This window comes from Fusarium venenatum (genome assembly GCF_020744135.1).
Source record: "Fusarium venenatum strain MPI-CAGE-CH-0201 chromosome Unknown EDB82scaffold_1, whole genome shotgun sequence".
Taxonomy (NCBI): domain Eukaryota; kingdom Fungi; phylum Ascomycota; class Sordariomycetes; order Hypocreales; family Nectriaceae; genus Fusarium; species Fusarium venenatum.
Window position 1 is genome coordinate 4,622,176 of NW_027072129.1, and position 12,941 is coordinate 4,635,116.

General features: G+C 50.6%; 5 protein-coding genes across 5 annotated transcripts; 2 read left to right on the top strand and 3 right to left on the bottom strand.

Annotated features, from left to right (window-relative positions):
* Positions 1 to 219: 219 nt before the first annotated feature.
* On the bottom strand, positions 220 to 2,068 carry EDB82DRAFT_45440 (thioesterase-like superfamily-domain-containing protein). The gene is made up of 3 exons (XM_025730739.2): positions 1,918 to 2,068; positions 1,579 to 1,830; positions 220 to 1,530 (listed from the first exon to the last, which is right to left on the bottom strand). The coding sequence occupies exons 2-3, from the start codon at positions 1,676 to 1,678 to the stop codon at positions 680 to 682; spliced, it is 951 nt and encodes a 316-aa protein (XP_025589834.1). The 5' UTR covers positions 1,679 to 1,830; positions 1,918 to 2,068; the 3' UTR covers positions 220 to 679.
* Positions 2,025 to 2,989, top strand: EDB82DRAFT_45411 (uncharacterized protein). Its single transcript, XM_025730738.2, has one exon. The coding sequence runs from the start codon at positions 2,372 to 2,374 to the stop codon at positions 2,903 to 2,905; it is 534 nt and encodes a 177-aa protein (XP_025589833.1). The 5' UTR covers positions 2,025 to 2,371; the 3' UTR covers positions 2,906 to 2,989.
* A 522-nt stretch (positions 2,990 to 3,511) lies between these two features.
* Positions 3,512 to 7,861, top strand: EDB82DRAFT_45426 (armadillo-type protein). The gene is made up of 3 exons (XM_025730737.2): positions 3,512 to 3,978; positions 4,093 to 6,412; positions 6,595 to 7,861. Exons 1-3 carry the CDS (start codon positions 3,933 to 3,935, stop codon positions 7,532 to 7,534), a joined length of 3,306 nt encoding a protein of 1,101 aa, XP_025589832.1. The 5' UTR covers positions 3,512 to 3,932; the 3' UTR covers positions 7,535 to 7,861.
* A 26-nt stretch (positions 7,862 to 7,887) lies between these two features.
* EDB82DRAFT_486459 (eukaryotic membrane protein family-domain-containing protein) lies at positions 7,888 to 11,134 on the bottom strand. Its single transcript, XM_065608277.1, has 2 exons — positions 8,755 to 11,134; positions 7,888 to 8,707 (listed from the first exon to the last, which is right to left on the bottom strand). The coding sequence occupies exons 1-2, from the start codon at positions 10,981 to 10,983 to the stop codon at positions 8,030 to 8,032; spliced, it is 2,907 nt and encodes a 968-aa protein (XP_065465555.1). The 5' UTR covers positions 10,984 to 11,134; the 3' UTR covers positions 7,888 to 8,029.
* Positions 11,135 to 11,365: 231 nt separating this feature from the next.
* On the bottom strand, positions 11,366 to 12,671 carry EDB82DRAFT_45509 (dienelactone hydrolase). Its single transcript, XM_025730735.2, has 3 exons — positions 12,437 to 12,671; positions 11,998 to 12,379; positions 11,366 to 11,944 (listed from the first exon to the last, which is right to left on the bottom strand). The coding sequence occupies exons 1-3, from the start codon at positions 12,484 to 12,486 to the stop codon at positions 11,624 to 11,626; spliced, it is 753 nt and encodes a 250-aa protein (XP_025589830.1). The 5' UTR covers positions 12,487 to 12,671; the 3' UTR covers positions 11,366 to 11,623.
* Positions 12,672 to 12,941: the final 270 nt, after the last annotated feature.

The window sequence follows — 12,941 nt, forward strand, 5'->3', positions numbered from 1 at the left end:
GCTAGCTGGAGAGACACGGCGTCAAGGGTCGATGATCTGAAGCCGTAGAAGCGAGTGGAGATTAAAGATGCGACGGGAGAGGTTTGAAGCAACTTGAAAAGCAGTCCCTTTCGTTTGTAAACCAAAACCCGCGTGGTGAATCCTTTAGGTTGGCGCCATGTTTGCCTGCGGATAGAGAGAAAAGAGGGATCCAAAGGTGAAAGGAGAGGATTGAGCTCCAGACGCAGAGCCTCGTTTGAACTTGTTAATTCGCATCTTCCTACGTACAGGGGGAGGGCGTACAAGGCTCTCAAGTCCGGGGTTTAATTGGAGCGATGGCTTAATGAGGTGGGTTTTTGGCTGAAGATGGTCAAGGATACGGAAACATTGGGGGCGGCCGCTTTCAGGGCTGTAGCAGGCCTCAATCAGGGAGGGGATTGAAAGGATTGAATGCCTGGGTAAAGGGGGTTATTCCAGGAATATTATAAAAAGGTTTATATCATCAAATAGAGCAACGAATTAATCCAGCCATAAGAAGAGGAAGGTTTTGGTAGGAATGACGTTGTGGTTGATGCATAGTAGTTAACCTTAACCCTATAGCTTAGCGGATGTCGCGTTGGAACGGTTGGTGGGCTGGGGGCTGGGCACGGGCGCTAGGGCCGTCCAAGGCTTAGGGTAGCAATAGCATCAGGGTAGCACCTCAAAGCTTCATCTCCCGTCCTGTGTTCCTCTCAACATCCAATATCAGCGCAACGATATTGCTCAAAGAAACAACATCACCCTCTCTATCATAACTAATCACCTCGACATCGTATCTCCCATTCTTGATAATTTTGGCTTCAATCCTGATCCTCAACCACTCGTCTCCCTTGTCTGGCAAAGCTTTCTTGACATCTAGACTCAACGATACCGTTGGCATCCAAAAGATCTTGTCAAACGCAAAACGGTCCTTTGGAGTCGGTGCTTCGATATCTGTTGGTCGGAATCCCTCAATCATAAGGGAAGGGGCTACGTCGGCGAGATACCCGAGCATCCATGTCTTCCAGCGTTCACCGTTGGACATACGCAGCCAGAGGTCCCATGACGCAGGTGACGTTGTCTTGTTCTTGGGACTATAGAATTCAACATGTTGCATCATGGGCACCATGTCCATAACTATCATATGTAATCTCTCCCAGTTTGGGTCCTTCTCGTCTGCAAGCTTGCTCAAGTTCACTGGAGGCGGTGGCTGACGAAGCTCAAAGCCTGTAGACAAGGTGAGACCGCTTTTAGCCTCCACCCGATTGTTAGTGACATACGCCGCGATTTTTTTCTTGGATTTTGTAGTTATCCACGGTTTCTGTGTTAGGAGTCCCTCTTGATATAGCGTGATGTGAACGATTGACAAGGCGCGACCTCTTCGGACTTCTTCGACTACAAGAACAGCTGGTCCAACATGTGTTGCGTTCAGAAAATGCCAATGCGCTGCGAATGTGTCGGGCTGGTTTCCAGATGTAAGGAAAATGCGCGCAGCGCGAAGAAACATGGCAGATATGTATCCTCCATGTGGGACTGTAGTTGTTAGTGAGTTGAGGTCCTGCGTGAACAAGACCAACATACCCGTTCCAACAGCATAAGACTCGGCGAGATTGACTGTAAATGTAGTCTCATTTTGCTGTGCGACTTGTGATTCTACCTCTAACGATGGATAATCTGACATTCTGAATATTGATTATTTGCTGTTTTACGGATGGTGGTACAGCGTAAGTTGGATAGAACGCTGACGTTGGCATCTTTGAACCTCAGACTTGAGCCGAGGCTGACAGGGGTCTGCAATGATGATGGCTGAACATCAACACATTGCATGTTGCTCTTGATTGAATGCATTAGTGGGCATGTACGACATGTGCGCAACCGGCCTGCTTGAAGCCACTTAATTACTTCTGATTGCCTACCAACCTCTTTGACCCGCAAAGTCGGGAATGGTATTGATGATGAACTAAGTGCAACCAACTGTTTTCACCCCTTTCTCCTCGAATTCTTAACAAGGCATGTTTGCTATTAGTGGCAGAAGTTATATCGCTGTTACTGATCCCGTGTAGGTAATGACAAAAAAGTTTATCTGCTGGATTCTAGGGTATAAATAACGAATGGCCAAGGAACCCCAGTTCAATCAAACATGAACTGATCGATTGATTAGCCTTTGTCTCATGTTTTTAACTCTGAGGTCAGACAGTCTCGGTTGGTGGTAACTTCAGACTTAGGCGAGGTGGCTTACTAAGATCATGACGCGGTCCCCTGTTGCATCATGTCTCGTGTTTCAAAGGAGGCAACCTGATCTCGTTCTCTTCCCTCCCTTTTTCTTTCCATATCATTTCCATCAGAATAATATTACCCACTATCAGCTACAATCATGTCTCGATTCTCTCGCTATGATACCGACGAGGAACGTCTCCCAGAAGGAATGCAGAGAGTAGGCTACGATGCTGACAGCCAGGTCTATACGTTCCGCGACGCCGACGGAAGTTACTGGGAGAGCGCGCCCGGCAACCAATATGGTCATCTCACCAAGGTTGGCGAAGCGCGTCCCGAAGGCCAAGAATCCGAGTCTTTCCTTGTGACGAACCCGCAGTATCAACAACCCAAGATGTCTTGGTTTACTGATATGAAGCCCTTCCTCAACTTCCTCATGCTCATCACCCTGTCGCTGCTTCTTCTCTTCTGGTTCCTCGGCCACAAGTCTTCTCCCGAGGAGCGCATCCCCATCCCGGACTGTCCAGAGGGTACAATCGCATATGGAGTTAAGCAGGACGATACATGCTATGATATTGCCAAGAAGGCGGGCGTGAGCGTGGATGATATCTTGAAGAAGAATAAGGATCTTGACTGCGATGCGCTCATGATCGGTGATCGTATTTGTGTGCCTGGCAAGAAGAGCATCGATTGAGAGAGTCGTACCATGTTTCGTGGGATGGCGTACAGAGCATTGCTGGGTAAGACCTGACCGGCAGATGATGGTGTACGGCTATTGAGCTATCAAGACTAAACTGAGTGACCTTGGAACTGGTCTTTGCCTACCTAGACGGAGCTACTTATAAGTAGGCCATCCGTTGCCCATGCTATGGGGCACCATAACGTCGAGTGTGGTCAGTTCTGACTTATTGTGCGGCTTTCATAGCAACAATATTGCAAGCAAGTGCTATTCAATGGATGTTTATCGACTCCTGAACCAGTATTTGGATATCTCTGTCCAATTGTTTGGTAGTGAAGCGTCGAATGCTTCGGGAGCGTCTCTATCGGCCAGCCAACGTCATCCGGGGCCTATTAATGCCCACTCATTGGGTGCCATCTGTGTCATCATGCGCGTTGCTAGTGCAGCTCTCGACCGACGTGTGCCAACGAGCCAAGTCTTGGCCTCTAGCGTTGCGTTGCATTGCGTTGCATTTATCCGATATCTTGAGCGATCCGTGACTGTCTCTTGGAGACGAGCAGAAGAGGATTCAAGAGGTTGGTAATGATGAGCATCAATAATGTTTGAAATGGATAAAAGAAACAGAATCAACTTCAACAGCTTCCTATCTATTATCACGTCAAGGGCGGTCAAGTTTGAGATTCTCTTCGGTCACATTTTAGCCCGACAAGGAAATCATCACAAAAAAAAGGCCCCGCGCTAGAGTGGAATAGAAGAAAAAAACGAGGGGCAACATCAGACCCTTGGAAGCTTTGGCCGCTGCCTACCAACCAGCATCGAAGGTAGCAGGAGCGGGGCACATGGAATTTTTTTCTCTTCCTCTACTAATTTCGACTCGACCCGAGGACCCCAAAATAATTTAAAAAATTCAGACGCGGGTCCCTGGAGGTTTATTTTTCTCTTTCTCTTCATCCAACTATAAACCTTCGGGTTCTTTTCTTTTTCCTCTTTTTTCTTTTCCTCTCTTTCTACGTCGTTCAACCTTTCGACTTAGAAATTAATCATGGATAAGGGGAAGCTTGCTCAGCTCCTTGAAGGGAGCCAGGTCCGTAAGTTTTTGCCTATTGATCTACGTCAACACATTCACCAGATGCAAGATTTGTTCTGCTTTGTGTGTTGCCTCTCGCTACACAAACTCTGAAGCTAACCTCACCTTTCTTTAGCCAACACTGAGCAGGTTAAGGCTGTCACAGCCGAGCTCCAAAAGAACTTCTACACAAAACCCGAGTCGCTTCTCGCCCTCGTCGAGATCTCCCTCACACATGGAGATGCCGGTGTTCGACAGCTCGCCTCGGTCCAGGCTCTCCGTCTGATCCCCAAGTTCTGGGAGAAGACCGCCCAGGACCAGCGCCAGCTTGCCCGCAACCACCTTTTGGAGGGTGTCCTCAAGGAGTCCTCCGCTGGTGTCCGCCACTCTCTCGCCCGTCTCATCGCCGGCATTGTCAGCTCTGATATGGAGAACGGTGAGGGTGAGGACTTCCTCAAGCACATCCTCCCTCTCAGCAACAACGACAATGTTATTGCCCGTGAGGTTGGCTCATTCCTCCTCTACGCCATCCTCGAGGAGGACCCCACACACTTCTCCGACAACACACACGATCTTCTCAAGCTCTTCCAGTCCCGCATTGAGGATCCCCAGAGCAAGGAGGTTCGCATCAACATCGTTCGTGCTATTGGTGCCATCCTCATGATCATCGAGCCCGAGGAGGACGAGGTTGCCCTCAAGGCCATGCAGGGTTTCGTTCCCAGCCTGGTCAACATCCTCAAGGCCACAGTTGAGGCTGAGGACGAGGAGAGCTACAAGATCGTCTTTGAGGTCTTCCACTCTTTCATCGCATACGACTCTTCCCTACTTGCTGTCCACCTCCGAGATCTTCTCTCCTTCATGATTGAGCTCGGTGGAAACGTCAACGCTGAGGAGGATGCCCGATCTCAGGCTCTTGCTTTCCTCATTCAGTGCGTTCGTTACCGACGCATGAAGATCCAGGGTATGAAGGATATGGCTGCTGAGCTCATGGTCAAGGCCATGCACATCGTCACCGAGCTTGACCCCGAGGACGACGAGGAGGACCTTTCTCCTGCCCGCACTGCCATCAGCCTTATCGACACTCTGTCCAACGAGCTTCCTCCCCGACAGGCTATTGTTCCTCTCCTGGAGCAATTCCCCCACTTCGCTGGCAACAACGACCCCAAGTACCGTATGGCTGCTATGCTCGCTCTTGGTAACGCTGCTGAGGGTGCTCCCGACTTCATCTCTACACAGCTCCAGCCTCTTCTCCCTGCCATCATCTCTCTTCTCGAGGATGCCGACACCCGAGTCCGACACGCCTCTCTTGTCGGTCTGATCCACCTTGCCGAGGAGATGGCCGATGAGATGTCCTCTCACCACGAGCAGATCATCTCTTCTGTTCTCAAGAACCTCGAGGCTGCTTCTCAGGGTCCCTCAGACAAGAGCAACGTCAGCATCATTCGCTGCGCTTGTGGTGCCCTTGACACCTTCGGTGACGGTATTGACACCAAGATCATGGCTCAGTACGGTCCCAACCTGATCGGCCCCATGGTCCGTCTTCTCGACCATGAGGACTTTGGCGTCAAGGCTGCTGCTGCTTCCGCCATTGGCGCTATTGCTTCTTCCATGGAGAAGTCTTTCGAGCCTTACTTCAAGGACGTCATGACCTCTCTTGGCAAGTTCGTCTCTATCAAGGAGGGCGAGGAGTCTCTTGACCTCCGAAGCTCCACCTGTGACAGCTTGGGCCGCATCGCTATGGCCGTCGGTTCTGAAGCTTTCCAGCCTTACGTCATGGACCTAATGTCCGCCAGCGAGGAGGCTCTCAGCCTCGACAACCCCCGCCTCAAGGAGACCAGCTTCATCTTGTGGTCTAACCTGTCCAAGGTCTACCATGAGCAGTTCGACCACTTCCTTCCTGGTGTCTTCAAGGGTCTCTTCTCTTCTCTCGAGCTTGAAGAGGAGGAGATTGAGATCCCTGGTGTTGACGCCAGCCAACTTGGCGACGGTTCTATCGTTGTCGGCGGTAAGCGTGTTAAGGTCAAGGCTCCCGAGAATGGGGACGATGCCACCATCGCCAACGGTGGTGACGATGACTGGGATGACATTGAGGACCTCGATGACCTCGATGATCTCGGTGCTGTGACCGCTGTCGCCCTTGAGCAGGAGATCGCTCTCGACGTTCTTGGTGACGTTATTTCCAACTCTTGCAACAGCGCCAACCTCGAGACCTACGTCGAGCAGACGATCGAGAAGGTTTCTCCCTTCACTGAGCACACATACGAGGGATGCCGAAAGACCGCTGTCTCCACCCTCTGGCGCACATACGCCCGTGTCTTCCAGGTCTGGGAGGAGAGTTCCGGTATCAAGTGGGAGGCTGGTCTCCCTGCCAAGCACACACCTCCTAACTCGCTCATCTCCATGGGCCAGGCTCTTGAGAAGGCCACCATGACCATCTGGTCTGATGACAGCGAACGGTTAGTACTACCCCTCTGTTCTTTCTTTTCTGCCAATATGATGAATACCTTGCGTTATACCCAGCTCACTCAGAGGCAAAATGCCGTTGCTGAGAACACGTCTAATCTACTTCTGATTCATGGCACTGTTACTTCTTTTTCTCGTATTCTTGACTTGAAATCATCTGCTAACAGTCTTATAGCACCGTTATCACCGACATCAACCGCAACATTGCCGCCACCCTCAAGGCTTGCGGTCCTGCCATACTCACTTGCAAGGACGGTTTCCTCCAGGAGTTGGTTTCGGTCGTTGGTCTTATCATTACCCGATCGCACCCCTGCCAGCAGGATCTCGGTGACGAGGAGGAGGAGCCCGAGGTTGATGCCGGCTCTTCTGAGTACGACTGGCTTGTCATTGACACTGCCCTTGACGTTGTCGTCGGCCTTGCTGCCGCTCTTGGTAACAGCTTCGGTGAGCTCTGGAAGATCTTCGAGAAGCCCATTCTCCGACTTGCCAGCTCCAGCGAGGACCTCCACCGATCTACCGCTGTCGGCACCATTGCTGAGATCACCAAGTACACTGGCGACGCCATTACTCCCTTCACTGAGTCTCTCGGCCAGGCTCTTGTCCGCCGCCTGACAGATCCCGACCCTCTGGCCAAGTCCAACGCCGCTTACGCCATTGGTCTTGTTGTCCTCAACTCCTCCGACACCAGCAAGACCTTCCCCATGTACCCTCTCCTCTGGGAGAAGCTCGAGCCTCTTCTGACCGTCAACGAGATGCGCATGACTGACAACGTCGCTGGCGCCGTCTCTCGCATGATGGCCAAGAACCCCAACAACGAGTTCGTCGCCCAGGCTCTCCCCGCTGTTGTCAACATCCTTCCCCTTCAGGAGGATTACGAGGAGAACGCTCCCATCTACGAGAATATCTACAATCTCTACCAGCACTCCAACCCCACTGTCGAGCAGCTCACCCCCCAGCTCGTCGGCATCTTCGAGAAGGTCCTCAGCCCCCCTGAGGAGCAACTCGAGCCTGAGACCAGGCAGATCCTCCAGCAGACCGTCCAGATGCTCTACAAGGCTAAGCCTGACCTCCTGGCCAACAACCCTGGCATCCTCAAGCTTGCCAACATCCAGTAAACTGGTTGCACGGCATAGCAGCATCATGATTTGACGACGATTTCGGAATGGTGGATTCACAAAAAGGGAAATGACGAACTACGATATGATTTGATGAAGAAAGAAAAGTTTTAGACACGCTTGTAGAAAGCGCGGTGTCATTGATAGAGTACACGCATGCTTAAACGGTCTAGCATGTGGAAAATAAAGGGCAACGGGAATGAATGGTAAACAAAAGGGAAAAAGGATTATAGGGATGGCAAGCGCTGGGATTTCTGAAGAAGCTACAAATAGGCTTTAGGACTTTTGATACCTAGGATTAGAAAGAGATACCTTTCCATATGGACATTTTGTTTCAAACGGTGAATGAATTGGTGATGATAATATATGTTAAACAAGACGTCACGTAAAGAACACAGATGTCAGACATGCTCTTCAAGCATTGAATCTCAAGTCAAAATGCATATCTAATACCCGACGTAACGCCATAGAATGCAAAAAGAAACTATTTACAAATTACCAGATCCTTTTCGCAACCATCTCATACCTTGAGACCTTTTCAAAGTCATCCTTCTTGGTCTTGTCCGTCGTCTTCTCAACTCTCTTTCCTGGCCCCTTTCCACCCTTGAGTCCTTCATTTCTATCAGCGTGCACCCACCTCTGCCTCTCCTCGCCGACTTCGACCTGCCCAAACCCGCCAACGCGGCGAGCACCAGGTGTATCGAAGGACTCTGACGCGCGACCCTGATGCTCCTTGCGCTTCATGTCCGCGTAGCGATTGCGCGAGTATTTGAGTAGAAGCATGCCAAGTAGGAGCTTCAGAATGAGAAGAACGAGGAAGGCGATGAAAAAGACAACCACCATTGTGACAGCGGCAATAACATCGTCTGATGTCCAGGAGTACCAGGGGCGGGAGTTGAGCGGTGAACCGTAGGGGTAGCCGTACGTTGCGCGGCCGAGGGAGTCGCGAATCAGAGAGTCGAAGTGGTTAAGAGCTGCAACTATGGCAGGAGACGAAGGCGTTGCGGATTCGGAAGTGAGGGATGTTTGTGTTGATGCAGGAATGGGCATCGGCATCGGAAGGTGAGTAGAAAGAAGCATGTGGTAGGTTTGGATGGATGCACGGATAAAGAGGCATGAGAGCGGTATGACTGCCAGACCTAGCCGTTTGGTGAGAGAAGGTGTCATAAATGCCTACATCTGTTAGTGAGGGCTATGAATGGAGCGATAGAAGAACTTACGTTGGTGTAGTAGTCTTTACAAAGGATATCGAGAATACGGCTGTAGAATGCTGGCTTGATATTGTTGAACTTTGTAACATAGGCATGTTTGATAGAGTCGACAAGCATTTCGCTTCCAATGACAATCAAGAACGGAGACAGAACTTCACCTGACATGAGCCAGGATGGAAGGACCGTGAAGCTGTGAGGGAGAATAGACGGGTTGTGTAGCGGCGCAGAGGAGTCGTCAAAGGATGATTCGGAGCCAGCACCAGGAACACTCAGTCCACCAACCTCGACGACATTTCGCATACCGATGATTAGCAGCATGATCCAAAGCTGAAACCGCTCAACGATATCAGCACATGTTAGCTGAAAGAGATTGTCCTTTTCGAAACGTTTGAAGACAGTGCTCTTGATCTCGACGAATTGGTTGGAAAGGAGAAGAGTCAAGAGGGCGTTGGAGTACGAGTTGACAGCGACGTTGAGCGTAATGACCTGGTAGTATAATGCTATTGAATGGAGACAGCAATACGCCAGCGCCAGCATGAACATGCCCAGTGGAAGCAACACCTTTGATCGGCCAGAGGCGTTACGGGAGAGTGTTTCGGTGCTGAAGAGACATTCGAGGATATCCTGACCGAGGGCGGATAAGAGACGATCGCCGACTTCGAGGATGTTGTAGATAACGTAAAGCTTAATGGCGGATTGGGCTCGAATGAAATGGTACATTCGGCTTGCGTCAAGTGTCATGAGGGCCATAGAACTGCAGATGATAACTGCGCCCTGAAGCAGATCAGCTTTATGGAAGGCTGACAAGTTCGAAGGCATGGACTTGGTTCTCCTGTGACGAAACGCTTTAGATCTTGGTTGAGATCGAGACGGCAAGGGCTTGAAATGGGCATTTGCATGTGGTTTGAAATCATGCTTCTTCTCATCGTTTGAACGACCTCGCGGACGACTCTCGCTGCGTGATCTTACTTGATCAGTGGCCTCCTCTTTAGTGGCAGGCTGTGAAATTCGTCCGCGTTTCCAAAGTCTCCCTAGGCCGTACCAGACATAGTCGACGAGCCATCGGATCTCCTTAAGAACCAGGTAGCCCCACCAACGAACCAACACACCAAGAGCGAGGATGAAACGCATAGGAAGAATAGTGAAGTTGTATAACCAAGCGTCAAGACATGCCAAGGCGCCGAAGTTGAGCGTACGCTCGAGAAACGGCGGAAGAAGAAGCACGTTCTTGAGACGCTCGAATTTGGCAGCATTGGACTCGTAGGGGATGTCGTATGCGTGAGATTGGTGAATGTACAACGGACTAGGTCGCTGAGCTGCTAGTTCAAGCTGTAGATGTGTAGGCAGTGACATGGGAGGCAGAGGAATAATAGGCGGAATCGGCGACGGCGGTCGTAGGCCATCAGTTTGGATGGGGATGGCTGTTGCAGGTGTCGGCCGACTGATGTTAATAGGAGATGTTGCACCTGCACCATCAAGATTGAGATTGAGAGAGGTTGGTCGACCAGCGGAATTGAAAGAAGAGTATCTTCGCGGCGATGATCTTCCGGAATCGCTTGTGTGCACACGGCTTGTAGGAGGAGTGGACAGAGTGCGCGCCCCAGGAGACGGTCGTCGTGGGACTTGAAGATCCCAGAGTCCAAAGCCAACACTTCCCGCTGATCGAGCCTCTACAGCGACACCGTTGGGCTGCAGCGAGGGGAACGCCTCGAGGGGTTGTTGGCAGTCGACACGCATCGTTGACTGTCTTAAAGCGTCGCGCTGGTCGAGAAGATGAGAGATAGAGTCTTGATCTATTGACCTCCGTTGAGGAGCGGGGGCGACTGGGAGAGACTCTGGAGAGTTTGTGAGGCGTTGCATTTCTGTTGCGGACAGGCGGCGGACGTTTGGGTTTGTCGTATTGCTTATCGTGCTGCTACGACTGGCCCTTCCAGAGGGTACCGCCGTTTCGAGGTCTGTATCCTTTTGCGCATCGTTTGTCTGCGGTTGAGGTTGATCATTTTGCTGCTGCTCGTTCTGGACATCTTCGACGGCCGGTTCAGAGATGGAGGATGAGCTGGAGTGAATGCGACGAATGCTACTGCTGGAGCCTTCCTCTGAGGAATGGTCCTCGTCCGAGGGTATCGTGGGGAGTTTCGTGGTCTGTTCGTCGGCGCATGTTGACGGTGGAGGAGTCGAGGATGGGGATAGAAGCGGTGGGAGATGATGAGGTTGGATGGTATCGACGGAGGCGGCCATCACGCGGGTTTGTGCTCCTGAAGCATGTTTTTATTATCCTCTATATAATGAATGAGCGTCGTGGAGAGGATAAGTCCGATCGAGGTTGAGATGTGTCGTGTGATGAAAGGAGAGACACAGAAGTAGGTTACGATTGCAGCCATCAGCATACATCACTGGCTAGATGTCTGAGGTGAGCTGGCAGTGGAAGCGCCACAGTGGAGTCTCCCCCTGAAGGTCACTGAAACTTTGGGCTGTGGGGGTCAAGCAAGGTTGTGTCAGTGGCTTGAAATTCCAAGGATCTGGATTGCCGAGACGGGAAGAGATGGATTTGAGATTCGAGATCTGGTCTTACATAGGAGCGCATAGAGAAGACAACTTCGCTTAATAAAGATCGATATGACCTAGATTAGTGTGTAGCAGAAAAGATGACCTCTAAACGTGAGGATATAAAAATAAATGACCTAATCATATCTTGAATAGCATAAAGTGACTACCCCGAGTGGCTGTTGCGACTGTTTCTGCTCATCACATCATTGCATTCGCATTCCACTTCCAAAAAAACAAACTTTAACCAAGAATGTCTTTCAACACTCACGTTCCAAGGTATCAATTGTATTCTATTTACTTATTTATATCATAACTCATTCGTCTTCACCCTTTAGATCAGGTGCTCATCAAACCACTGAACAGCCTGAACGAAAGCCTGCTCCTTGGCAAATACCTTGGCCTTGTCCTTGAGATCGCTGCGCACAGCGAATCCGTGCTCAACGTGAGAGTACAGGTTGATTTGGAAAGGCTTGCCAGTCTCGATGAGGATCTCCTCAGAGCGGTGTCGCAGGTTGGCAGGGAAGATGCTATCGGTCTGAGCGGCGGCAATGGAGAGAGGTCCCTCGATAGCCTTGAGCTCGTCCTCCTCGACGAAAGAGGGGTGAGCGACGTAGCCAACCTTGATACCCTCTTTGTAGTTTCGGATAACGTACTATGGTGCTGTTAGTCAAGTCGTTTTCATCAGTTCAAATTGAGGGGGCATACCTTGGCGCCGAAGCAGTATCCTACACCTCCAATCTTGGAGATACCCTGGTCCTTGAAGTACTTGATAGCCTCGACAACAATGGGGTCGATTTCAGCGGGAGTGTGGGGGTTGTTGCCGTTGGCACCCTTTGTGATCCAGCTCATGATATCGACACCCACAGGAGGGTAGGTTAAGACATCACCGTTGAAGAGATCAGGAATAATAGTGGTGTAGCCGTTGGCAGCGAATTGATCCGCCATAAGCTTGCTGTTGTTCCAGATACCATAGATATCAGCGACGTAAACAATTCCAGTGCCCTGGTGAGCCTTGCCCTCGGGAGCAGTCGCAAGGTAAGCATCGAGGCCGCTGGGAAGCTTGATCATCTTGCCAGTGGGCTCGCCTCTGTAAGAATAGTTAGTCAATGAAGGGAGTACCCGAGACAATGGGTTAAGTGCTTACTCGTGGCGCACACCCTCTGTGCAGCACTTTCCGGGTTGGTTAGAAGCCATTGTGTATAAGGAGTATGGGTGCTGTTATTAACGTGTGAAATGAAGCTGTAGATGCTGTAGAATAGAGGGTTTTTCTCGGTGGATGATTGCCCGAGTTATATAAAGGTCTTGACCTCCAACCCAAGCGGACCCCATTTTCCGTCGTGACGCAATGGAACCCAATAGATATAAGAGCTCCATGGCACGAAAATGCCGATATTGGTCCAACTACCCCACAAAACGCCGTGTCCTATGAACCCTTCACTTTTCCTGTTGCGTGGTAAGTAAGATCCATCAGATCCAGAGTCCTTATTGGTGACAAGAAGGACCTTTTCAATGTAATCCGCACAGGTTTTCTGGACTTGAACTCTTATCTCCGTATTTCCCTGGTTCTATGGAGTTGTTCTTATGTCCGTGTCAAAGCCTGAGATTTTGTGCTCCACGGAACGCCGGATTATACATCGGCTAAGATCTAT